This window comes from Schistocerca gregaria, chromosome 4 (assembly GCF_023897955.1).
Source record: "Schistocerca gregaria isolate iqSchGreg1 chromosome 4, iqSchGreg1.2, whole genome shotgun sequence".
NCBI lineage: Eukaryota > Metazoa > Arthropoda > Insecta > Orthoptera > Acrididae > Schistocerca > Schistocerca gregaria.
In genome coordinates this window covers 679,619,267-679,647,191 of record NC_064923.1, presented here as the reverse complement: position 1 = coordinate 679,647,191, position 27,925 = coordinate 679,619,267, and the positions used below count along the sequence as shown (strand labels likewise).

Sequence of the window (27,925 nt, the reverse complement as noted above, 5' to 3'; positions counted from 1 at the left end):
AGAGGAAGATCATTAATGAAGATGAGAAAAAGCAGTGGGCCCAAAACAGAGCCTTGAGGCACACTACATGTTATCGTGTCCCATTCAGATGAGGCAGGTTCTCCAGAAGAGCCATTTAGCATTACAGTCTGCTTCCGCTCCTTTAGATATTATTGTAGCCATAAGCCAACAGTACCACCTAAACCATAGTATTCTGCCTTTTTAAAAAGAATTTGGAGGTTTACACAGTCAAAGGCTTTCATAAGATCACAAAAAATACCCACTACATTTTTTTGTTAATGGCTTCCAAAACTTGGTCGCTGAAAGTGAATGTTGCCTGTTCAGTACAAAGACCAGCATGAAAACCAAACTGATTTTGCTTAGATATTGTGGAATTTGAGATGGCCTACAATCCTCTTGTGCATGAGTTTTTCAAGAATTTTCAAGAAGGTAGTTAATAGGGATATTGAGCAATAGTTTGTAACATTGTTTTTATTGCCTTTTTTAAAGAGAAGACTCACTACAGCCAATTTTAGTCTGTCAGGGACAATCCCTTCTTGTAGAAATGTATTGTATATGTTGCACAAGACGGGACTAACAAATTTATAACAGTGTTTCAGTATTTTACTAGAAATATTGTCCACACCAGCAGAATTTTTATTTTTTAATGATCTAATTACTCTTATGACTTCACTTACAGTAACTGGAGGTAAAGATAACTGTGGGATTCTGTTGCTAACAGCTTTTTGTAGGAGGAACAATGATTCTTCCATAGAACCATTACAGCCTGTCTTCTCTGCTGCTCTCAAAAAGTGGTTATTAAATATTTCTGCAACCAACTCAGGTTTCTTTATGATACTGTCCCCTGTTTTAATCTCTACCTAAGACATGTTCCCTGTTTTCCTGCCAGTTTCCCTCTTTATTACATTCCATATAGTTTTAATTTTATTTTCTGAGCTTTCAATTTCTGATTTTATGCACATACCTTCAGATTTATTTATAACCTTCTTGAGAATGCTACATTAAAGTTTGTAGTGTTGTCATTTCTTTGGATCATTACAAGTCCTGAGAGAACTGTATAACATCCTCTTTGTTCTACAAGATGTTATTATCCCTGTAGTGATCCAAGACTTCTTGGCATTGCCTATATGACTATTTATAACTACTTTTTTTGGGAAAGATGGACTCTAATAAAGACATGAATTCATTTAAAAATGAATTGTACTTTTTGTTTACATCTGTTTCCCTATAAACTGGGCTCCAGTCTATCTCTTTTAGGTAGTCATTGAATTTCTTAAGGCCCTCTTCATTCATTATCCTCAAGATTTCCAAGAATGCTCAGAACTGTTGCACACACTGATGTTATTCTGCGTAAGAAATTGACCACCATGATCAGAAAGGCCAAGGATTGGATGTACTGTGATCTCATTGCATTTAGACTTAACTATAAATATATTATCTATCAGACTTTTACTGTTAACAGTAACCCTAATTGGAAAATCTACTATTGCCATCAGATTATAAGACTCCATTAAATGTACTAAATCAGCTTTACTATTGCTCCCATTTAGGAAATCAACATTTAAGTCACCAGTAATTATCAAGTTCTTGGACGTTGAGTACAATTTGGATAATAAAGAATCTAAGTGTTTAGGAAATACATTCAAATTCCCTGAGGGAGATGTATACAGAGCTAACACTATAGCCGTGAAGTCATTTACAGTAATCTCAACACCATATACTTCAATTTGTTGCTCTATACTATGGCTCTTTAAATCTAATGCATTGTAAAATATTTAGTTTTTTACATAAATTTCCACTCCTCCTTTTTCCATGTCGGTTCTAGAGTAATGTGCTGCCTGACAGTAACCACTTAGTTGCAATCTTTCAATATCTTTCACATGATGTTCACTAAAACATAATACATCACTATCTTTTATTCCTTGTGGTTCCTCTAACAGAACAGTAATGTCATTTACTTTATTACCAAGTCCTCCCACATTTTGGTGAAAAATTGTCATTTCTTTGGAATTAGAGACAGATGTAAACTTTTGCCTAAAAAATTATCTGAAGCTACAGAAGCAGTACTTTCATTACTAACAACTTCCTGAAATATTTGAGTTTGAAACTGAGTCTGGCTTGATGGCTGGAGCCATTTAAGTGTGATTGGTTCCAATTTTGGTGTACATTTGTGGACTTCTTCCAATATTTTTGTTTTTAAAAGGGTACTTAATGCTTTTTTTCCTGATCTGTTCAGGTGCATACCATATCTTGTAAATAATTCTCATCCAAAACTGCTTATATCTACAACACAAGTATTGTTAAAATGTTGACACAACTTTGCTAACTTAGAGTTCGTTTGTGAGATAGCCTCATTTACACAGAACTGTGGGATTAAGTCATGTCCCTTTGGAATGTTCACAACAAATACCTTAAACTGATGAAGCGCTGATATTTTCTTCATGAGCGACTGTGTGACATCATTCCCTTCTTTGTAGGCAATGCTGTTTGAGCCACCTATTAAGATCACACACTCATTTTTTACTTTTTCAGGATCACGCCCCGCTACAACTTCTTGAAGTTTAGCACCTGGTTTCACAATTCCACAAACATCAGCAGCATTAAAACTGATTTTCATTATATCGGCCGTGCCTCTACCATGATTATCAGCGAAAATGTGAAGTCGATTTGTTGATGTTTCACTCACTGCAGACTGGATCACGCCACTGCCACTTTCATTGCTGTTAACTGAACATTGTGGCTTTGGGAGATCAAACCTAACCTTTTTCCAATAGTTTATCAGAACACTCTTCTTACTATTGTTTTCACTTTCTGTGAGACTATTACTAGAACAAAGTACATCAAAATTGTTTACATTCTTGAACCTAGAAACATTTGCTGTAGACGATGTTTTAGCACCAAATGTTTGACACTTGTTTTGTACTACCTTCCATTTTGATGATTTTTTAGCGTCATTTTGCATCAATGTATCCATGTTCTGGCGGCAGTTTTTGTCCTTCTGTCTGTCTTGAAGCAATGGATCCATGTTTCACTTCGACTTCAGTTCCATATTTTCGGACTTCAGGCTGTCGATTTCTACTCTTAGACTGCTGATTAGACATTGTACACCAGCAATACGTTCACTATACTTTAAGAATTCAGTTTTGCACTTTACACACGAATTTTTAACTGCTTCACTGTAACTTATTTTTGGAGTAAAATCGCAGATATCTACACATGCCGCCATCTTAACTAAGACTGCCTTCTGCATTCTCATGCCACTGATTATTGCTGATTCTTCCTCCTTTTAGGCACAGTTTCCCAAGTGCAAGGCAGTGGCCTGAACCTTTGTCCACTCCTCCACCCTCTTTGGTAAGCCCATTGGCAGAACCAGGGTGTTATCCTATGCCAAAAGTTTTTGACTGCCATTGCTGATGATTATGATTTAAAATTTAAGTTGTGCCTAGGTTCAGATGCAGGATATTTGGATTACTGGTCAAAGATGCTACACCTAGACTACTACTATTCAAGAGCATATACATTTTTCTCATGTTCATGTATTGCTCAAAAAAGAAGAAGAAGCAGGAGGCTCAAGAGTCAGATTCTGCAACTCTGTAAATCATTAGTATTTACTGCTTCTTATCTTTGTCAATATTTCTGCAATAACATACATTTTCTATCACTCTGGGCTTATTTGAATACAGATTTATCTCATTTTTGTGTTACTGATGCTTTGAAAATGCACTTTTATATTGATTATACACAAAGAGAACTTGCAAGTGTAAGATAAGTAAATCAATTACTATTGTCATTTTATTCTGGAACTATATATTAAAAAACCATAACTAGAATGTATAAGCAATTATTTAGTCATGTGCATGGTTTTGCAAAGTGTAATACTCTATCATCACATTGCAACAGCAATGAAAACTCAGATGTGGAACCAGTGGAATTACCTGAACCTTCATAAGAAGAAATTAGCATTGCACTGAAGACCCTCAACAACAACAAAGCTCCAAGAGGTAGTTGTATCACAGCTGAGATCTCTGCTTGGAAGTTGAAACATTCATGCATACATTGAAGCTGTTAATATCTAACGTTTGGATGGCAGAAGTAATTCCTGAAGAATAGGAGGAAGCAATTACATGTCCTATCTTCAAGAAGTATCCCTAAGGGATTCATTACTTGGCAAAAGTAAGCCATGACACTTTTCAAATAACAAAAATGGAAATGGTGGGAGCAGACCCAATCCTGGAATTTGCTGAAAATGTGATTCTTGGCAACACCCTGCAGCAAGTATGCACTGATACTTCCTGATTTCTCCACAATGGCAAGTGATGAGAAACCAAAATATATTGTTATATCATACTGTCAAGTTTTTCTTCCCTCCACTGTTGTTGACAGTCATACCTTTGAATGAGTTCAAGAATTCAAATACCTGGGAACCACACTGACTAATAAAAGAGAAATGACAAAAGAAATATATCAATAAATAATAAACACTCATTTCATCTATTTTAGTCTGAACAGTCTGTGCAAGTCATGCCTAATATCACAGAAGAATAATATCCATCTGTACATGTCTCAAGCACAGATGATACTTTTATATACTTGTGAAACCTGTGAAACATCAGCAACACCATGCCTTTGATTGGAAGGTATTTTTAAAGATCTTTGGACCTATTTAAAATGCGTTAGGAGCAAATGGAAACTAAGAACAAAAGAATACCTGTACCAACAGCTTGGAAAACCATCAACTGGCCAAACATCAGGCCAGAAGTGGCTACAGTGGTTTGATCACGTCTTTTGAACAGAGGGATCCCACCCTAGTCAAATCCTCCATTCTCATCCTGCCTGAAAATGCCAAACAGGACATTCAAGGATGCGATGGAAGGATTGAGTGCTAGCAATCCTTAAACAAGTAGAGTCAAGAGCAGTGGAAGGTGCAGTAGACATCTTCTCCAATGTGACTGACTGACTACTCTTTGTTCCTGTATAAATTTTTTATGTTTGTTGTGAAATATGTTTTTTTTTTTATTTTCTTTCTGTAGTTGTAGGTCTTAAAGGCTCATTAACACAATAAGTGATGATGACAACAATGAAGCAGTGATGGACTACCATCTGAGGTACATATCCCCTCCATTGGACTGACTTACTGACTTCCCTCTTTTATAGTGCTTTTTGTAATGTGTTCCTGCATAATTTTATACAGTGTGCAGTTATTTTATTTTCCTTCTGTAGTGTGTTTTTTCTGTTGTTTTCTGCTGTAGGTCGTAATGGCCCATTAAAATAATAAATGACAGTGATAATGATGAATGTATTTGCTTTGGTTTTCAGAAAAAATTCGATACTATAGATGACATGTATCTCAAAAGAATATTCCTTCACTCAGGAGCAGAACATGACTTCACTCGACTGTATGAGAAGTTGACACTAGCGTAAGTAAATTTTCCCACACATTAATAACATTTTAGTTGTAGTGAAGTGCAAACTTTTAAAATAAGTTAAAAAAAGAGAAAAAGCTAACAATGAAGTGAAAACATTTTGCTATGTTATATTGTTCATATGAAAATCAATGCTGCATAATTATATTTTTATCATATAATTGTAACCAGAAATTGTAAAAAAATGTGTTTTATGTTGCAGAGAGCACTATGCTCATTTATATGGACCTGTGACAATTGTTGAATCTAAGAAAGCAGAGATGATGAATGGCGATGCAATGTTCATTGCACCAGCAATTGCCAGAGCTGTTCACCTTTCATCACTTTTTCCTGGTGTTGAGTTACGCCATTCTTTAAATTCTGATCATCAGCCACCAGCATCTCCTGACAGCACTACTTCCTCTGATGCTGTAACATTGCGAAGAGCACTGCGTAGTAATCCATATCAAAAGGTGACCAAATTAAAATTATTGCACTTTTTCACTGGCAACAATAAAATACTTTGGTGTGCATATTTATTAGATCATGAATGGAAAAATATCTTATTAAGGATCACCCTAAATGCTTAAGTTCAGTACGTGATTTCATTTGTGACAATGGAAACAGTTATCTAACTTTTCACACTTTTATTCATTATTGTCTTAATAAAGTATTATTATTAGTTTATGCAGAGAGCATGACATAGTTCTAAAGTCTACATATTTCAAAAAACTCCCTAGAAAACAAACTACATGGGTATCCCCGAATCCAGTCTGTGGGGAGAAACAACTTGACCATGTTGCTATAAGCAGACTGTCTGCATCAGAGATACTCAATGTAAAAGTTGCTAAGAGTGCAAGTTTAGATTCCGATCACTATCTATCTGTCGTTAAATTCAAAATTAGACCAATATATAAAAGAAAGAGCGAATATCAACCTAAAAAGTTTGACACTCAGAAATTAACCAAGGAACACAATTTCATGACACTTTTGGAAAAGAAAACACCTAAAACATGGGAACAACTTCAAAAAGATATAGTACAGACAGCAGAAGAAACCATGCTCCTTACCAAAAAATGGAAACATGCCTGGTGGAATGATGAGTGTGACAAACTAATCCTAACAAGACAACGAGCGTGGAACATTTGGAATGCAAACAAAAATGATAAAAATAGGAACTCCCTAAAAGAAGCCCAGAAGCAAGCTTCAAAAGGCCTTAAAAAGATCCAAGTTTAATACATAAAAGACCAACTAGCATTAATAGACTCCAACTTCAAACAGAACAATGCTAGGGACTTTTACAAAACTTTCAAAAGTAACATAAAGAAATACTCTCCTCCTAGTCTATTTTTCACAGACCCAAAAACGCAGAAAACTGTATACAATAGCATAGAGAACTGTAGAATACTTGCTGAATGTTTTGAAGAACTACATAACTGTTATCTACCGAAAGAAAAATTTAATTTCAATATTGTAAACCCAACACCACCAGACTCCAAGCCGCCGACCACAGAAGAAATAAAAGAAATCATAAAAGAACTTAAAAATAATAAAGCCCCTGGAGAGGATAATATAGTTGCTGAACTATGGAAGTACTCTAGTGACAACATGATACAGTGTCTATCAGAAATATTAAAAGAAATCTGGACAACACACAGATTACCACCAGACTGGACATCTGCATTAATACATCCACTAAATAAAAAGGGGAAGAAAACAGATCCTAGCAATTATAGGGGAATCTCCCTCTTACCAGTGACCTATAAGATCTTGTCTAAGGTGCTTTTAAAAAGAGCGGAAGAGATACTTGACAAACAGCTAGGAGAGTATCAGGCTGGATTTAGGAAGGGAAGGTCATGTGCAGAACAAATACTAAATTTAAAGAACATAATAGAAATGAGGAAAATCAGGAACTTAAAATATGTAATTACTTTTGTGGATTTTAAAAAAGCCTATGATTCAATTGACAGAAATACACTGCTTGATATCTTAAAAGAATTGGGACTCGATGCTAAAACAACTGCAAAAATTAAAGGTACTTTTACAAATACAAAATCGAAAGTAAAATTTAGGGGAGAGCTCTCAAAATCGTTTGAAATAAAGTCAGGTGTTCGACAGGGAGATGGTCTGTCACCTCTGGTTTTCAATTGTGTCTTGGAGAAGGTAGTTCGAGAATGGAGGAAGGCCATCAATACTAAAGGGTTTCAACTAGGGAGAAATCCAAACAAGATCACTGTCGACTGTTTAGCCTTCACAGATGACATGGCATTGATTACAGATATACTAGACAATGCCCAAGAACAAATAAGAGAACTACAAAAACAAGCAGCCAAAGTAGGACTACAAATATCCTATGAAAAAACAAAGTTTATGACAAACATCTGTGATGCTCCTCAAAATATTGCAGTTGACAACAACACAATACACAAAACAGATTCCTATGAATACCTAGGAGAGTGGATTACATACAATGCCAAAGAAAAGGTAGCTATAGAAACTAGAGTGCACAAAATGGAAAGAGTGTTTCATATGACCAGAAAAGGTTAATAATAAAAAATCCTTGTCCTGGACACATGAAATTAAGACACTACCAAACAGTGGCCAGACCTGAAGCTCTCTATGCGGCAGAAACACTTAAACTAACAAGAAATGGAGATGTTGAGAAACTAGAGAAGGTCGAAAGAAGAATTTTAAGGAAAATACTGGGAGCTAAAAGAAACGATAATGCTGAATACAGGTTAACACCAAACAGAGAGCTATATCTGAAAACGGAGAAACTAACTGATGTAATGAGGAAGGGGAGACTACAGTATTTTGGACATATATTCAGAATGGATAACAACAGACTAACCAAGCAGATATTCACATTACTCAATAGTTACAAATCCAAGACAGCATGGTTCATAGAGACTGAAAAGGACATTGAAAATGCTGGAGTTACAATAGACACAATAGAAAACAGAACAAATTTCAGAAAGGCAGTTCAAAAGGCAGTATTTCAGGAAAGAAAGAAAATAACTAGACGAAATTGGACTCAAGAAGAAAGGGAACAACACTCTAAAAGGATGAAGGAAATTTGGAAACTGAGGAACTCTAATACAATGAAGATTAGCCCTCCAAATGGGTTATTCGAAAGAAGAAGAATAATAAACATTGTTTAGGGACAATCTCACACAAGTTATTCATTGGACGGAAACTAGTTGTAATGATTATATACAACGTAGACTTGTGAACCTCATGCCTGTCTGCAACCTAATTCCTGCTCTATGTGGTGAGTGGCAATCTATGCTTTTCATACTATTGCTGTTATTCCTCATGTGCATATGTATTCTTAAAAAATTCACAGTTGTATCTACTAACAGCCACTTCACAAAACATTTTACATGCTCTGAAATTTATTGTTAAAAATCAGTTGTAATTTAACTTCAGAGACAGAACCATCAGCTTCCGCCCATTGCTCTAGTATAGTGGTCAGCAAACACATTAATCAGTAGAGCCAAATATCAACAGTAACTCAATCAGGGTACTTTTACAGCTAAGACTTCCTATACCCCTCCTACTACTACCTACATAATGCCAATAACTGGCAAAACATAAGACTACCAAAGGGAGAGGCAACTGTGAAATGACACATGTCAATACCAGATGATATTTAAACACTGTTATGTAAACATTGTTTGGCCTTTTACTTTGACATGAGTTATCAGCTAGGATGAATAGGCATAGGCAGAGAGTGTATACTGGAAATTCATGCTCTGCAACATTACAGTCAAGAGCTCAGTGCCTGTTTCACTATATGTGCCATCTGGATTCTTCCCCTAGACACCAATTTCTCAGAACTGCGCAAATGGGAACTGATGCTATAAAATGCCTTTGCTCCCTTTTTGTTTTTTATATCTTTCATTTTCTGAACTGTCTATTTTTTGCTACCCGCCTCCCACCTCTAACACAGAAAATGCATTTAGTGTATCACTCTTATAAATTCTTGCAGAATGTTTTGGTAGTAATCCTTATCGTGAGTGTTACCCTATCATTCACCTTCAAAATTCTCCAGTTTTCAAATTTTGTCTGGTGCAGTCCTCCAACCATCAGTCTTTCCTTCTCATCCCATCTGGTAATCCTCCGCTGACTTGGAGTTCTGGATGACTTTTATGAAATCTACTCCTTTTCCTAAACATAAGCAGTCCTTTTCCTTTACCTCTCTTCCTTCCCTTTAAAATGTTCTGCCAAGAGAAGGGGCCACGGGCTCTAAAAGCTTGCAAACTTGAGTATCTCTTAAATGTGTGTTCTATTGCTGCCACTTGGTGAGATTTTTTTATCTATCCAATTACATTATACACTCCTGGAAATGGAAAAAAGAACACATTGACACCGGTGTGTCAGACCCACCATACTTGCTCCGGACACTGCGAGAGGGCTGTACAAGCAATGATCAAACGCACGGCACAGCGGACACACCAGGAACCGCGGTGTTGGCCGTCGAATGGCGCTAGCTGCGCAGCATTTGTGCACCGCCGCCGTCAGTGTCAGCCAGTTTGCCATGGCATACAGAGCTCCATCGCAGTCTTTAACACTGGTAGCATGCCATGACAGCGTGGACGTGAACCGTATGTGCAGTTGACGGACTTTGAGCAAGGGCGTATAGTGGGCATGCGGGAGGCCGGGTGGACGTACCGCCGAATTGCTCAACACGTCGGGCGTGAGGTCTCCACAGTACATCGATGTTGTCGCCAGTGGTCAGCGGAAGGTGCACGTGCCCGTCGACCTGGGACCGGACCGCAGCGACGCACGGATGCATGCCAAGACCGTAGGATCCTACGTAGTGCCGTAGGGGACCGCACCCCCACTTCCCAGCAAATTAGGGACACTGTTGCTCCTGGGGTATCGGCGAGGACCATTTGCAACCGTCTCCATGAAGCTGGGCTACGGTCCAGCACACCGTTAGGCCGTCTTCCGCTCACGCCCCAACATCATGCAGCCCGCCTCCAGTGGTGTCGCGACAGGACTGCATACGACCGAGGCACAAAGAGCCAACACCCAGCATCATGGTGTGGGGAGCGATCTCCTACACTGGCCGTACACCTCTGGTGATCGTCGAGGGGACACTGAATAGTGCACGGTACATCCAAACCATCATCAAACCCATCGTTCTACCATTCCTAGACCGGCAAGGGAACTTGCTGTTCCAACAGGACAATGCACGTCCCCATGTATCCCGTGCCACCCAACGTGCTCTAGAAGGTGTAAGTCAACTACCCTGGCCAGCAAGATCTCCGTATCTGTCCCCCATTGAGCATGTTTGGGACTGGATGAAGCGTCATCTCACGCGGTCTGAACGTCCAGCACGAACGCTGGTCCAACTGAGGCGCAGGTGGAAATGGCATGGCAAGCCGTTCCACAGGACTACATCCAGCATCTCTACGATCGTCTCCATGGGAGAATAGCAGCCTGCATTGCTGCGAAAGGTGGATATAACTGTACTAGTGCCGACATTGTACATGCTCTGTTGCCTGTGTCTATGTGCCTGTGGTTCTGTCAGTGTGATCATGTGATGTATCTGACCCCAGCAATGTGTCAATAAAGTTTCCCCTTCCTGGGACAATGAATTCACGGTGTTCTTATTTCAATTTCCAGGAGTGTTTGTTCAAAAAATTGATTATTTTTGTTGATAAATCTATTTAAGATAGACCAATTTATTAACTTTGTTAGGGTGATACAGAGCTGTCCATTGCTAAAAATGTCTTCAATCAGTCTGAGGCAGCTCTGTTCCATCTCTCCCATCCACACACATCTTGTATAGTTGTTTCCTCTATATGTCCAAACCATCTCAATGTATGTTTCTTAGTACTTGATACCACATTTCTTTCATTCCACAATACTTTCTAAAATTAAATTAATCAACCTTACTTCAAGTTTTAAGTCTTAGTTAAATTATCATTATGTTGAATAAAACTTACCATACTCAATAATGATATTATTTATTGATAAAAATAAATTTTAAGCTGTCTATAAAATTAAATTGTGATATATTAAAAACAAAGATTCCAAGACTTACCAAGCGGGAAAGCGCCGGCAGACAGGCACATGAACAAAACACACAAACACACACACAGAATTACGAGCTTTCGCAACTGGCAGTTGCTTCGTCAGGAAAGAGGGAAGGAGAGGGAAAAATGAAAGGATGTGGGTTTTAAGGGAGAGGGTAAGGAGTCATTCCAATCCCGGGAGCGGAAAGACTTCCCTTAGGGGAAACAAAGGACAGGTGTACACTCGCACACACACACCCACACACATATCCATCCGCACATACACAGACACAAGCAGACATATTTAAAGGCAAAGAGTAAGGGCAGAGATGTCAGTCGAGGCGGAAGTACAGAGGCAAAGAAGTTGTGAAAAGACAGGTGAGGTATGAGCGGCGGCAACTTGAAATTAGCGGAGGTTGAGGCCTGGCGGATATCGAGAAGAGAGGATATACTGAAGGGCGAGTTCCCATCTCCGGAGTTCGGATAGGTTGGTGTTGGTGGGAAGTATCCAGATAACTCGGACGGTGTAACACTGTGCCAAGATGTGCTGGCCGTGCATCAAGGCATGTTTAGCCACGGCCAGCAAATCTTGGCACAGTGTTACACTGTCCGAGTTATCTGGATACTTCCCACCAACACCAACCTATCCGAACTCCGGAGATGGGAACTCGCCCTTCAGTATATCCTCTCTTCTCGATATCCGCCAGGCCTCAACCTCCGCTAATTTCAAGTTGCCGCCGCTCATACCTCACCTGTCTTTCAACAACTTCTTTGCCTCTGCACTTCCGCCTCGACTGACATCTCTGCCCTTACTCTTTGCCTTTAAATATGTCTGCTTGTGTCTGTGTATGTGCGGATGGATATGTGTGTGGGTGTGTGTGTGCGAGTGTACACCTGTCCTTTGTTTCCCCTAAGGGAAGTCTTTCCGCTCCCGGGATTGGAATGACTCCTTACCCTCTCCCTTAAAACCCACATCCTTTCATTTTTCCCTCTCCTTCCCTCTTTCCTGACGAAGCAACTGCCAGTTGCGAAAGCTCGTAATTCTGTGTGTGTGTTTGTGTGTTTTGTTCATGTGCCTGTCTGCCGGCGCTTTCCCGCTTGGTAAGTCTTGGAATCTTTGTTTTTAATATATTTTTCCCATGTGGAAGTTTCTTTCTATTTTATTTACATCAAAATTAAATTGTGACAATAACAAACACTAATATGAACAACTGACATTGTATCTCCTTGGAATGTTTGGGGAAATCTGGTTTGTGAGTTGTAAACTTTAGGCATGGTGTCAGGTCCTCATCAGTCAAAGTCTAAATTTACTTTTGATAAGGTTCATGCTTTAAAATTATTGTTTGCATGGACATATAGATATGAATAAGGAAACAATAGTAAGCACTAGTATTTTTAGCTGGTTTTGTGAATTAGGAATACTATTCCAGGTGTTAAAAGTATCATATCTTCCTTCTCCAGATCTTTCAAAACAGACTGTGAATTTAGTTCACATTTGTTTTTCCCAGTATTTCTATGTCAACACAAATACCAAATTTCAAGCTTTACACTTCTTTGTTTGTTAACTCCAGCAATTGTATTTTAAAGTTGCCAATGTCAATATTGTAGGGAGAAAAGTTAAATTATGTTTTACTAAAGGGAGATGCCACTGCGCTGTTTCTGAATTCCTGAAATCTGCTGAGAAAAGCTTTCCTCATATTAAAAAGTGCTGTTTTGAAATAGCAAACATCAGTATCAGAATTATTTTCTTGGCAATGTTTCAATAGGCTGGGCAGGTGAACCAGAGTTTCTCTTACAAAATCTAATGCAAGTTAAAAATTCTCATGCACCTGACTTTGAAGCATTATGCACCAACCTCTTTCAAAGGCAAGCTGCGAGAGTGATGCTGGTGAGTGTGAGTGCACATGGTCTGAGTACCAAGAGAGATTGGCAGTTTCATCTAATACCAATATTCAAAATAGACTAAGCTATTCTGAAACTGACTCCTATATATGAACTACAAAGTTTCAGTTGTGCTGCATATGTGGGCCCAAAAGTGGTGTTTTGTGGCAGAGTCACACCTGAGGGGACAAAGAGCTGCATGTGATCCATGAGCAGCAGTTTGTTGAACACTGCTTTATTGTTGGACCCATTTTGTGCAGAATAACATTGACACACAAAATTGGTTGAATTCTCTTTAACCCTTTGCACTCCTTAAGGCAGACACAGGGAGGCTCCGCGGGCTCTTATTATCTCGCCTCCTGGGCGGCAGTGCACTGCAGAGATTTGCGCAGATCTCTTTGTGGAAACAATGTGGCCGCTGGCCAACAATTGGGGTATACATTAAAACAAAATGTGTGCTTTCATTCATATATTTATGTAAGCTTTTACAGTACAAAACTTTCCATTGTGTGGTATTTTTTGAAACACTCTTCAGGGTGGAGAGCTAGGTTTTGTGATCATGTTTAGCAGTAATACACAGTTTCCCACCTGCCACCTTTCTTTTTTCTGTCTGAGCACACTGCACAATCCTTATGCTTGTCCCCAGGAAGCTTGTTGATAATGTGCAACTTTCCATTCAAGCGTTCCTCATCATCGGAAGTTGAACGACGTCCTCATTTCTGCCCTTGAGTTCTTTCTTCGGCAACTAATCCTCTTATAACACTTTTAGGAATGCTTTGTGAGACGGTATTGTCAAGTTGTTTTTCTCACAGTGGTTCTTGTATAGTAAATAGCTGTTTACAAGTCCTACCTCCAACAGCCAGAGGTATAGTTTTTGCCACCACTTGAGACTTTTTGTTAGAAAACTGTAACTGGAAATAAAATGGTCAGATCGATCAACTCCACCCATCTTTTAAGTATAATCAATAATCACATTTGGTTTCTTTATTTCTTCCCTTTCCTTTCTGTTTCTCCTTTCTGTAAGTGACACTGAGTTATTGGCTTTTGTCGAAAGCATGAGAACTGTTCGTTTATCTTACCATTTTGTTGTTGCAGAGGAATTTTATTTCTCACTTCTTTAGATGCACAGTTCCTTTTTTGATTGCAGCTGGAAGGTTTTTGCAATTGGCCTGAATCGTTCCTGTGAGATGCATGTTCTGTTTCAACAGCTCATCAGCTAATGCAACACTTGTATAAAAACAGTCAGTGTACAAATGATACCCTGATTACCTGTTAGCAGTTCTGATATTAGCTAGCAGCTGAAGAACTATGCTCTCAGAAAAATTCAAGTGTGGACAAATCAATGACTCAGTTGTTACAGCGCCAAAATAGGGTATCAAACTGCAGATATAACCATTTGTTGAATCTGAAATTACATAAACTCTGAGTCCCCATTTTTTTGGTTTTTGAGGATTGTACATTTTGAATAATACACAACCCTTGAATGATACTGTAGAGTCATCAGCAGCTAAATACTGATATGGTCAATAAATTTCGAGAAACATGCCAATTTGTCAATTTACTCAGATGTGACTGAACCTGACTGTTGACTTGTGTAGCACTTGTCAGATTAGAAACATGAAGTGCCCAGAAAATTTGCATAAATCGTCGGCGACTAAAACAGTCTGGAAAGAAGTTGAATGATTGTAACCATTCTGTTGAAAAAAAGTCCTGCAAGTTCTTACACTTTTGTAACTTTTGTAATGCCATATTCAGTAGCACATCATGGAAGCATTTCATTTCTTCCATGCTATTCACCACGAATCCTCTGCTGAATCACTAGAAACATACACATTGTCACTGTTTTCTACACCATTGTCATTCAAATTGTTTTGAAATGAATCACTATCATAATCAAAATCATTTTCACTCTTGTTTAAACTTAGAGATTGCTCTAAACGATCTAAAATCTCTTCCTCAGAAAGGACTGTACATGAAGAACTAGCCATTTTGAGCGTGTGGACTTGAACGGAATAATTACAATCTTTGACTTAACACAGCTGCTACTGTTCCACACCGAGTTAACACTAGTTCTGCTAGATGGCAGTACACTGCATCAATAATGCCTAGTAGACTCAAAATACGTCTGAGAGCTTCGAAAAGTTGTGTTGAATGAGGCTCGACATCGGAGCAGAAAACAAATTTTGCAATGTCGAGTGGCACTCGACATTTGAGTGGAAAGGGTTAAAATGGTCCAAATATAACTAAGGGACCATTTATCCATTTCCTTTTTGCCAGAATACACTTTGCACAAAGGTCTCTTGTGGAAAATTCTTCTTATAGAAGGTATTCTAATTATGGAATCAGCTATTTGATACACATTTTCCTGCTGTTCATCTGATACAATATTATTAATCTTTTTAATTTTTTCATCAGTAGTTGCAGTTTCAGAACATTTCTTACATGAATCATCTTGTTTCAACTGAAGTCGGCCACCCATTTTTTACTATTGAAAACTAACCAGTAGATAACCATGGCTATATATGAATTTCCAATGGTCATAAATCACTGATAAACTAAGAAATTTATTATGACATGGTATTAAAATTCACCAATTTGTCAAAATAAGGACAACATGACTATTTCAAAAAGCCACATGAAAAGTTATTTTGCAAATAAACTTGATAATGGAGTCATGTTACTGTGCATTTTCCCAGTGCAACAGGAACAACATTTCATTGATATATTCACCCCTCTGGAAAACTAAAAAAATTCATCCTGTCTTTGTATACATACAAAATATTACTTAAAAAAACACTAGAATGTTCAGCAGACAGAGATGAACTTTTTACTTTCATTATCACTTCTGGATTCCATATTTTAGGCTCTAGTTTCCATTTCTTATTACTTGTTTCTCCTGTACCAACTTTTTTCTAAAATTATGTAAAATGTCAGTTTATTATAAACTTTTAGACTACAAATTTATATAGCTTCTGTCACACAGATTTTTTTTTATTTTCCTTTTTTTGGAGATATGGTTTTTGGCAAATTTAACATCTGTTGATGTAAAAACTAAAATTAAAATATTGTATCATGTTTCATGAGATATTTAAATTTTTTTTGCAGTTCCATGAGAGGTTCAATAGGAACCTAATAAATGATGACTGCCAAGAGATTGAAGAACAACTGATGCGTCGGCACTTAGTAGCACGCACAATTACGCAAATGGCGGCAGCAGCAAACCGTCGCTCAGCTCTGTCAGACCCATCATCATCACCGCAACTGGGAGATGAACCCAGATTTCCCAGACGTCGGATACAATCCCGTAAGCCATTATTGATTTTCAAATGAATTGCACTTTAACTCTAGCTTTTTGAATACAGCACTTTCTAGTCATTAAGCAGTGACAGTTTTAATGAGAATTTTTGCACTTTAAATTGGCAAAAGATATAAAAGTTGAGTGATGAGTGCCTTATGCGTTGGAGAAAAATCACTTTCTTCAGGAATGTTACCAGCCAGAAAGAACTTGCCTCAGGAATATTGTCAGCTGATTATGAAACAAAATTATATTTATGGCTGCATAACTAAACCATGTTTTTCTAGGGTATCAAAACAAGTTGCAAACCGTTGCCAACAGAAAACAAACAAAACTAATGAAAATGATGCAACAGGAGGAGAGAAATGGTATAGTATGAAAAGAAGATGACATGAATATTGTAAATAAGTTTTATTAACCTATTATGAGAGAAAATCATACAAGTGGTCTATGGAACATGGAATTAACTAACTCACTAACTAACCAATGAACTAACAAAAAAAAAAAAAAAAAAAAAAAAAAAAAAAACAGGGATGTTCAGTCTTCAGATCACAAGTTAAGTACTCATATGAAAGCATCCAGCAGTCCACTATAAGCTTGCCATTGTGTGTATGATCCCTGCTTTGAGCATGCATACAACAGTACAGTATTGTGTTGTCTAGGTTTTCTGGTTGAATAGTAGCAGTGTGCTGTAGTTGGCAAAAAATAATGTTTCTTCTAGTCTTCTTTCCTTACAGCTTCCATTCAAACCATAATAATATTATTCATATCTGCAGATATTATTTATCAAAATGTGCATGGTACATGAAAACTCCACAGTTTGACACTAAATTTAGTTACCATACTTTCCACTTCCAAATTCCTATTTATTGGCTTAATTCCTCCTTCTTCATGCCCTCTGGCCTCTTTCATAACAATTCTCTCCATTTAGTTTTCTAATACTGTCTTTTTGATGATCTTGACTGGGTCTTTTGTCCAAATATATTCACCCATATCTTCTTCATGCTTGTATCAGAAAATTGGACAAATATTACAGTCTTTCTAAATTTTCACTTGATAATTAAAGTCCCACATTGAAATAATAATAATAATAATAATACTTTTTCAGACCACTGAATCTAAGTGCTGGCAAAAATTCAACATTCTTTAATCTACCATGAGTTGCATTAAGATCATTTGTACAATGTGGCACCATACTGTAAAATACTAGATCTCTTAATCAGATAGTTGTTTTGTAAATATTTTGTACACAGCATGTCAGTGCTTTTTCATTTTTTCTTTATACCAGTTTCCCTTTCTTTCTCTTGGAGTTTCTGATTTAGCTGCTGTTGATATAATAGTTTTATGCTCTCTTCTTGTGATGTGTGTGTTTATAGACTACTCATTTACTCTGATTCATAGATTACAGTTTCCACCTGGCACCCATTTACATTCTACATAAAACGTGCATAATTCCTTGAAACCTATATTTTAGCCTCCATATAGAGTAACATTTGCCACTGTTTCTACTGTGATTATTTATTAATGACGATGTTATCTGTTACTGAACTAAATTCTTTTACAGTCCATAAAGTTTATGAGTAACTTTTTTTCTAAAATAGAAATTCTATTTATTAATCTCACTGAAGCTTAAACCCTAGCAATTCTTTCACTACAACGAGACGCATTTGCAGTAGGGGTACATGGCAAACAGCTGCTGTTCTCTAGGTCATCTATATAGCATCCATCAAACATTAAGCTCACAACAGAACTGCAAGGAAACAGATGTCTTCTTCTCCTCGATATCTTAATTAGGAAGAAAGCAAATTATTCACTAAGCCAAGCAGTTTACAGGAGGAAGACACATATGGCTCTGTTCTTTCCATGCCATTTAACACAGTGGCATATAGTGATAATTGCCTTGTTGCACAGGGTATGGACTCATACTAACTCCCTGCCAATTTGCAGCATCTGAAAGAAGTGTACCATCAAAATTCGTTTGGTGAAGCCCAGATTACAAGTTTCCTCAGTAAGAAAAAGATCGTGCCAACTATGCGGAAGGATGCAGACAAGAAACTTTATGTAAACTCAATGCATCAAATACATCACGAATGCATGTGGAACAGAAAGAGAATTCAGCAGTGCCAGAACTTGCTGAAGATATGCCAGAGATACCCCCAGGAGTGGTTGACAGTTCAGGCAGTTCAGTATGCCCACAAAAGTAATCAATCGCAGCCACCAGCTCGCCCTCTACACCTCTTCCCCACCAAGAGTACACATTGTGCCATGGCGCACACACACCCAGGGATATAGGGCCAACTGCCCCTCACATATACAAATAATGGGGACATATCCTACATTGTGATACTTTGCCAGAGGACACTTAGAATGTTGTGTGTCCTGCATCTGACTGTGTTAGTGGCAAACACGTTCATTGCGAGAAACTATAAGCATGCCTTTAATTATTGTTGTTGTTGTGGTCTTCAGTCTTCAATTGTGTTATTTAAGCTGGGTGATGATACGTTTATTAAAAGTACACATGACCATATGTACAAGGAATTTAGTATATTCCTTCCACAGCAAGTGGAGGGCCAGGTCCTCTTAGACTTTGGCAATAACAAGATGACATAACAATTCAACCACTGCACAGCAACAAATAATCAGTTCAGCAATTTCATCTAGCTGAGCAAGTATAATGTAGATTTGTTTGCTTTTTAAAGTAGTTTACATTGGTGAATCAACTACCTACATCTCAACTAAGCAGTTTACACTGGAGAATCAACTACCTACATCGCAACTGATCCTGAGTGTGTCTCCCACAGTAGGAGACAAAAGTCCGGCACAAACATATTCCTTATATCACATCCTGAATCCTAGAAACTTATGTGGTCAGTGCTTTGCTAGGCAAAGTAACTCACATGATCAGGTATAACTAATGACTACATGTTACACTACACCATGTTTATCGAAAATACTTTGAACTTTAAGAAATTAGCTTTAGAACCATGTTCCTTTACTAAGTACATGTTACTCTAGCTTAGCTCAAAAATATAGTTACAATAAACCATTGTATGATTCTATCATAAGAGCCAGCAATACATAATTAGCACTTAGCTCAGCAGCAAGCAGACACTTGGCTGTACTGTCTCTTCACAGACACAGAGCTCAACCTAACAATCAACACTGTGTACAATTGACATTACAGGAGTTATACTGAAAACTATCAATTGTTGACACTCTACACTAACATTGTTATTAACTATGTTTTTTCCTTGTATCTTCATTTCACCCCATTAGGGACCATGTCAATTCACCTGTCCCATTTTCAGAGCTTTGAATGTTGTCCAGTGCATCAGCACATATTGTTCCTTTTTCTCTGGATCTATGACTTGCCTGTCTTCAGCTGCAACTGTTCCTTAAAATATTTTAGCATTCATAAATTCTCCTTAATTGGATCAAGCTCCTGGATATCTTTAGGAAAAGTTTCCAGTCATTGTAAATCTTTTTTTACTTTTATGAACCATACCTCTTTCAATTTCTTATTGTCAAAGTAGGTTAATATGATTTTTAGATATCCTTCCTGGGCTAATTTGTGTCACACAGCCATAAAAGGCAATCCTTTTGTGAGGCACGTCACTCATTTTCTCCACCTGTTTATCTAGTTCATGGCTGTGACCCTCTGTGCACCCACCATTTTCTTTGATGAGATCAAGGATGTTTCTCAAAATCTTTCTTTCTTTGGTTTCATGCTTCTCCATTAGACCTTTCTTGTTCACTACAGTCTCTACCACATGCAGAGCCTTCAATATAATAACAGTGAAACAGTGTCTTATTCTGGCATTTAAGGATATCAGTCTCTTCTTGTAGATGCCTTTAGTTACTTAACAGGCCATTTGCATTTTGTTAATGCATGATACAAAGACTGCTATGTTTCATAGTTTTGGCTGTGTATGTTAACTTAGGTATTTAAGCTTTTCTGCCTACTTAATTTTTCTTTGCCTGACTTCCAATTCTCTTGGTGCTGATTTTATTTTTGCCATAAAATATGTCTTCTCCAATGAGAGCCTTCACTGCCTGTGTCTTCAGTTGGTTAAAATGCTTTGCTGCCATATGTATTGGGTCTCAAAAGATCACTGGATTGTCCGCAAAGGCTCCACAGGCGATTTCAAATTTCATGTACTTATAGCCTAGCCTTACCCCATTTTCTAGACCTTTTCTAAAACACTGTTGAAGAGCAGAAGTGATTGTCCACCTCATTGTCTCATGCCTATCCTATTCCAGAGGCGCCAGACATCTCTATGAACTACACTTCAGAGCTGGTGTTGGTTAGGGTTTTCTGGTTAATCACTTTTCTGTTGTTATGTAGGCCAAACACTTCACAGATTTGAAACACGCTGGTGTGATCAGTTGAATTGTATAAATTTGTTAAGTTGATGTAGGTACCATGAATTCTCTGTTTCTGATGGATATAGTCTGTTCAGCATATGATTATTTCTTCCTGCAACCCCTTGGTATTCCTCCAGTTGTGGATCAATTTGTTGTTCTGCCCTATTCTGTAGAGCTTTTAGAGGATCTTGCAAATTGTTGGCAGGAGAGAGGTGCCACAGTAGTTGTTCGTCTTTGTTCTGTCCCTTCTAGTGTAATGGATGAATTAAGACAGAGGTCCATCCACATGTAATTTTTTTGCTTTCCCCAAGTTCTTCAATATTTGCAACAAGTTTACTGGTTGCCTTATTCCCTGTATGCTTTCTTAGTTCAGCAGTTATCTGATTTCACCTGATGTCTTGTTGTCCTTCAATGCTTGGATGATATCCCTGGTTTCATCCTTCATAAGAGGAGATGAATCTGGGCACATGTTTGGATTGGTTTCATAATGAACTCTCTTGAGCCTCATAGCTGGGGAGGCATTAACGTCCATGGACAGCATTTGCTTTGGAATCATTGAATTGTAGGCTTAAAGGTTTATATTTGTTAAGGTTGTGCCTGAAGGTTTTAGGTATGATGTGTGTTAATTTTTGGAAATCTTCCAGGGTGTATACACAGACAAGGAAAAAAAAATTGCAGGATTTTTCCCAGATTTCCCAGTTAAAAATACACTTTCTTCCAGGTGAAAACACACTTCTTCCATGTTAAGTGACAATATATTTTCCCTTAAAATAATAAAATGTATCAGTTCTTTGAATGGTTATGGTTTTATACACAGTCATAGAATTTCCTGGCACTTTAGAAAACAAAACTCAGGGATAAAACACATTTTGGAAAGATCTTTTGATGTGCAGCAACATGTATGCAGAATACTGCATGTTACTTTTCGAGCATTGAAATCAAGTTTGTGATGCACATCTGTTAGCCAGTCATAGCTCATGGCACATGATCTTGCCAGCCGATGACAGCGGATTTTCAGAGCACAGGACACATGATGTAGTCAGCTAATAGCAACATCACTGTTAAGTAGCGTGAAAAAACAAACAGGGAAAGTTAATGATTTAAATTAATATACGTAGTGTTGGTACAAGAAAACAAAGTTTTCATGTATAATATTGGTCTTTAAGGTTAATAAGCTGCAAGAGAAGCTAAGATTTCACATATAATGTTGATCTTTTTTGTGAATTTTACACTTTAAGATATGTCACACAAACGTTCCAGTAAAATTTTTTATAATGGCGTAAGTGTCTGATCTTGTGGGCTCAAAATTCTTGTAAATGGCTCATCACCAAAGAGTTGATTTTTAAATGAAAGTCAAATGCTCTGTGATTTAAGAAATTCATCATACATTCTCCACATAGATCAACTTGCATAAAAGGATATTTACTCTGAAAGTAATGCTTTTCAAACCACCATTTGCAAAATTTTCCCACAACCGGTTAGAAATAGATTTGTTTCAGCAGTTGCCAGGGAGCACCAGATAAAAGGCATTACTGCACTTGCATAGCTACAATGATGTAAGAAGCTCATATGTTTGTACATGTAAAACATTAAAAGATCTTATATTATGTCATAAAAGAAACAAGAATCAGGGGATACTCCAAGAACATTGGAATTTCGTAAACCATACTAAAATGTGCACATTTAAAGTGCATACTTCAAGTGCATGTTGATATGTCCAGATTCCCAATTAAGTAGGCCTCAACCTGGTATTAAGATTGTCAGTGCGGTTTTTGAGATGTAAATTTTCTTGGAGCATCAGTACTGTTTTATCTCATGTTTGGTTATTTATTATGGCAAAATGCCATATGTGCCAGAAGATGAAAACATGCACTTGAAATGTAGCGAATAGTTGACACTAGCCAATAGTGTGGAATTAAACACTTAATTTCAAATACATTGACTACCTCAGCAGAAAAGATTAATAAAAGCCAAATTTCTTTAATGAAGTGACAAAAATAACTTAATCGTTTTGCAAGGCTATTAATGCTTGACTGTCAGAAAGGTGGAAATAAAATAAAATCTGAAACTAATAACATATTTTAGCCTTCTGTAATTATGTGAATGTATTTTAATTCACTTGATAGCTCCCGGCCACAGAAATCCACTTTGTTTTCATTTGACTGTTTTCATTTGACGTGAAAGCAGTAAATGAAGAGGAAACAGCAAAATCACTAAATGTAAACACGGTTCATGTGGAGACTACCCACTTCCCCACTGTAACTCAGACTGCTCTGCGCATCAGCCCCGGATTTATGATATTTCGAATTTTCAAAAATATGTTCATTTTGTAGCACACATCTTTCTAAAGACAGAGTGCAGTGCCTCTTCACACCACATTCTTCTATCATACAGCACTGTAGTTCATTCTGTGGAATCGAAACACGTATATATTGTAATGCATGCCATCAACCTACATATATGCAGGACAGTGGAAATTAAAATGTCCTATGGTGCCTCTCCTGCTCCCAGTCGGCTGGTTTGACATTCTGCCTCTCCTATTTTTTTTAAAAAACCTTGCAATTAGTAATTAATACTGGATGAAATTATTTGTAATTGGAAGAACAAGAACTCTTCAGAAAATTTCCACTCTTTATTGTCTATCAGCTAATAATTTGCTGCTTTGTGTGACAAAATTAAATACAGGGTACATAGAACCAGTACAGACAGGAAACAAGCAAGACAGTAAACATTTATTCAGTCCTTAGCTCATAGCATTTTTTCTCTAATCTTGCTGCAGCATGATGTGGCATGCTTTCCTTTCTGCAAAAGAATCTATTACCTCATTAAAATTCATCCAACGTTTTGCTACATGAAAAATCGAAATGTTGTCGTCTAATGCTGAAAAAGCTGTTAATACAAATAGTACCCAAGACTGGTGTGGTTTCTCGATCTCATTATGTCTATTTTGTCACTGTCTGCTAGATAAAACAAAGCAGGCCTTTCTGATACCAAAGCAATTGTAACATACACAAAATAAACAAGACTGTTTTGGTACAAATGGTCATTTTCATAACACACCATAATTCATGAAGTACCAATATCAAATGCCTATCAGGCCTACTACAAGCAAAAAGCCTTATGGTAGGAAATAGTTTCACATTTCATTCATATGCTCCAGTTTCTCAAGCATGAGATCGACCTGCCATTATCAAAATTTATTCACCGGTTAGCTTCACTAACTCTAACACAATCACTAGTTTCCCGTATTTACTCGAATCTAAGCCGCACTCAAATCTAAGCCGCACCTGAAAAATGAGACTCGAAATCAAGAAAAAAAAATTTCCCAAATCTTAGCTGCACCTGAAATTTGAGACTCGAAATTCAAGGGGAGAGAAAAGTTGTAGGTCGCACCTCCAAATCGAAAAAAAGTTGGTCCATTGTAATATGAGACACAATTTAGGTCGAATGAATGACGATACAGCTACAGTAGTTTGGTTCGAGACGTAAGCTTAGCAGTTAAGCTTTACCAGGTAGCCATTGCTGTGTGTCCATCTGTATTTACACGGTACCCTTCCTTTTTCACGTGCTTCAACTGGTTTGAATTGATTGCTTGTTTTTCTTTGATCTGATAAGTGCCATTCTCTTTGTTATAGGTGTTTACGTCACTCTAAGCTGAAGATGCATTACTGTATGGTGTCATGCATTGTTTGTAGCATTCTGATAATGAGTGTTTACGGCCTATCGCCGCTCGTGGCAGAAATGTGAGTAGCAGAAGAAGGAACTACTCATACTCAATTCCACTGTGCTGCACATGAGCCCACTCATAACTGCTAAAATGAATCTAATGTAAACAGTGGTAATGTGATGCTCATCAGAGGCAGTTTGTTGTAATGAAGTAGTGCAAAGTCTTTCTAAAGCCTTTGACACATTTTGCTGTTGGCAGATGCTTGTAAAATCTAAAAAAGTCCTGGGTTCTTCCTTGTTTTCTCCCAGATGAAAAAATTCCTGGGTTTTTCCCAGATCTCCCCATTGTCCCAAGTCATATACACCCTGTCTTGCTCAGTATGTACTATCTGGTTCTTAAGGAATACACACTTCATCCCATGGAGGGTTTTTGATGCAGATTTTCCTGCATTAGGAAGTTCATTTCGTTTTTCTGGCAGTTCCATTTCTTGCTGTATCACATTATTTATCCCAAAAAGTACACTTTCTTGATTTCATGAGTGGGACTGTCTCCTTAGCTACCCTGACTATAGGCTGCTGTAATTGTTCCAAGTTCCCTGGATTTGAAGTTTCCAACTTCTGGGTGAGTTCTTGTTTGCTCCTTAGCTTGTCTCTGTTGAACTTATATTTTTTTTTTCTTCTGGGAGTATCCTTTTGGTATTTCATGGAATTAGTCTAACTTTTGTCTTCAGAAGGTAGTGATCTGCATCTAGGTTGTCATTTTTCGGCACCTTAATGTTCTATATATTTTCTTTGCTTTCTGTCTAATGGAGACATGGTCAACTTGGATTTCACTGAGGTCCGAGTTTGGAGATGCCCAGGTCTTCTGGTTTCTGGTTAGGTGTTTCAAAGCAGTTGGCTTTAAAACCTGATTATATGCTCTGCATAACTCCAATAGTCTCTCTCCATTGTAACTGGTTCCCCTAAGAGCTAGGTAGTTTCCAGTAACCTTTTGAGTAATATTTTGATATTTTCTGTCCTTGCCAAGCTGGGCAGCGAAATTCCCATGCAGAGTGATGATGCCTTGTCAGGTACTTTTGAGAGGATGTCTTTGAGCTCCTCCCACAATGCATCTGTTCTTTCTGGGTCCTTATTATTCACCTGATTGATTGGTCCATGTACATTCACCATTGTGCAAACTCCATGTGTACACCAAAAAGAGAGGGTAAAGACTTGGCTGTTGAGAGAGGTGAAGTCCATAATCGAGCCTACCTTCTTGAATGCAATAAATCCAGGCCTGAGTGTGGGATAGTTTTTACTACAAATCTTTGGAGATACTATAACCCTGTGACTTGAAGCAGTTTTCACCAGTGAATCTTGTTTCTTGAATTTCCGCAATCAGTATCTGATATCGGGACAAAGCATCGGTAACTTGTTTCAGTTTGCCAGTCTTAAGAAGAGAATTTGTGTTGAAAGAAGCAAAAAAAGGCCAGAATTTGTGTCTGATCTTCCCTGGGGAGTCTAATACCTCAAAGCATGTCAGTGCAGGTTCCCTAGAAACCAAAAGCCTGCTTGCGTCATTCAAGATGATGGTGCATTGGTTATCACCTGGTGTAGCAGATACTGGTTAACTTTCCTCAATGTCTGAAGCAACTGAAAAAATGCATGTTGTGGCCAACGATGTTTCACACTGACCGTGACACTGCCAAGGTTGTAAGCCTTGAAGAAAGCCTGAAATTTGGTTTGGGTTGATGTATTTGGTCTGCAAGAACTATTTTATTTTACTCAAGTCCACCAGTAAGACAGTGAGAAACTCCCTATTTGCCACCGGGGCTGTACCATGTGGGATTATCATCTCCCTCCATCTTGAAATATCATACTGCTACTCTAGGAGACAATAGTGTCAATATTGTTATCATGATCATAATGTAATCTTGTACTTTACTTCATGTTCCATGGATAGCATGGTTTGGCAATAAAATATTCAATATTACCTTTGTAAGGAGAAGATTCAACATGTGAATGAAAATTGTTATGCTACATAGCTCAGAATAATTCTCCTTTTGCTGAAAACTGTCTTTTGTCTTTTTCGTGATCGGTATCTGGGTGCTGATAAATGTAAAGAGAAATATTAAAAACATTAAACACTTTGCCATACACACAGATGTGACATTATTTCATTAATATGTTTAATCTATTCTTTCATTTTTAAAACTGTATACAATATTGAGAAATAATGCAAGAACCAACTATAAAATGGATCCAAATGTGAGACAGCAAAAGACACACGATCTGAAGCTTTTGGAAGTAATGGTCCCTTGTTGTGAACTTCAGTGAAGCTTTCATTGCTTGCTGCTATTGTTATAACTGTTTCACACATGCTTATAAAAATATATGCTTTGTTACCTCGAAGTGAATGTTGATTCTGGCATTAAACAGCTGAAACTGCTGATACTTTTTTTTTATTATTCATAATTATTATGCCTGACAATTTTATGCTTTACATATTTATTTGTTGCCCAGTGTTATCATTTATATGTTTATTGCTTTTAGAACATGCTCAGTTTGTATCTTCTACCTGCAATAGTTTTTATCCTCGATGCCCACAATATTGGTTGCTGACACACAATTTTTGCCATTACATCAATACAATTACTGTAAAATGCCACCAGTGGCTCCATACATTAGCAGAAGTAACTTGTGCACTTTTTTTTGGTATTCAGTACTCATAGGACATTGCACAGCAATTTGTTTAAGAACACTACAAGACCCAAGCGCTTTTCTGTAGCCATTCTGTCACAGCAATAACAACATTAAAATATGCACCACGTTTCACCGGCATTACCATAAGTGTGCAGCTATAAATAAATGGGGCTGTTCGCTGCACCTTGCCTGTATAAATGCTTCAAACTTACAACTACCATATTCTCAGTATGTTAAAGTTGTGAAATATAATTGAATTCACTATTTTGACTATGCCTCCCCTCACTTTCCTCACTTTTTCTTTTTCTTCTGGGACTGCATCAAATTGATTAAATTGACTTGCATCATCATCTTCCATATCTTACACAAGTGTTGTTGGATGGGTGTAGTTTTGTCATCAATTTTGAAAATAATCCTCTGGAATTAGCCCACCCTCCATTTTATCACTATCGAAACTTCACCTCTAAAAATCAACTGAGGTGACAACAACAGTTATTGAAGTTTTAAATCCAAAGGCATTACATAGTTGCATTTCTTCTTAAATGTATGGTTTTAATGTGACTAAATGCAAAAATATTAAATGTGTAATAAAATCATTGTTCGTTCTG

The 27,925-nt window shown here is 37.6% G+C and overlaps 1 protein-coding gene across 3 annotated transcripts in view; it reads left to right on the top strand.

Annotated features, from left to right (window-relative positions):
* LOC126365988 (sodium/hydrogen exchanger 2-like) overlaps window positions 1–27,925 on the top strand; it is a 457,436-nt gene that overhangs the window by 427,000 nt on the left and 2,511 nt on the right. For all 3 annotated transcript variants that reach the window (XM_050008801.1, XM_050008803.1, XM_050008802.1), the window contains 3 exons: window positions 5,317–5,417; window positions 5,626–5,875; window positions 16,415–16,613. In XM_050008801.1, the coding sequence (XP_049864758.1) occupies window positions 5,317–5,417; window positions 5,626–5,875; window positions 16,415–16,613 (550 nt within the window). The remainder of the gene's footprint in view (window positions 1–5,316; window positions 5,418–5,625; window positions 5,876–16,414; window positions 16,614–27,925) is intronic.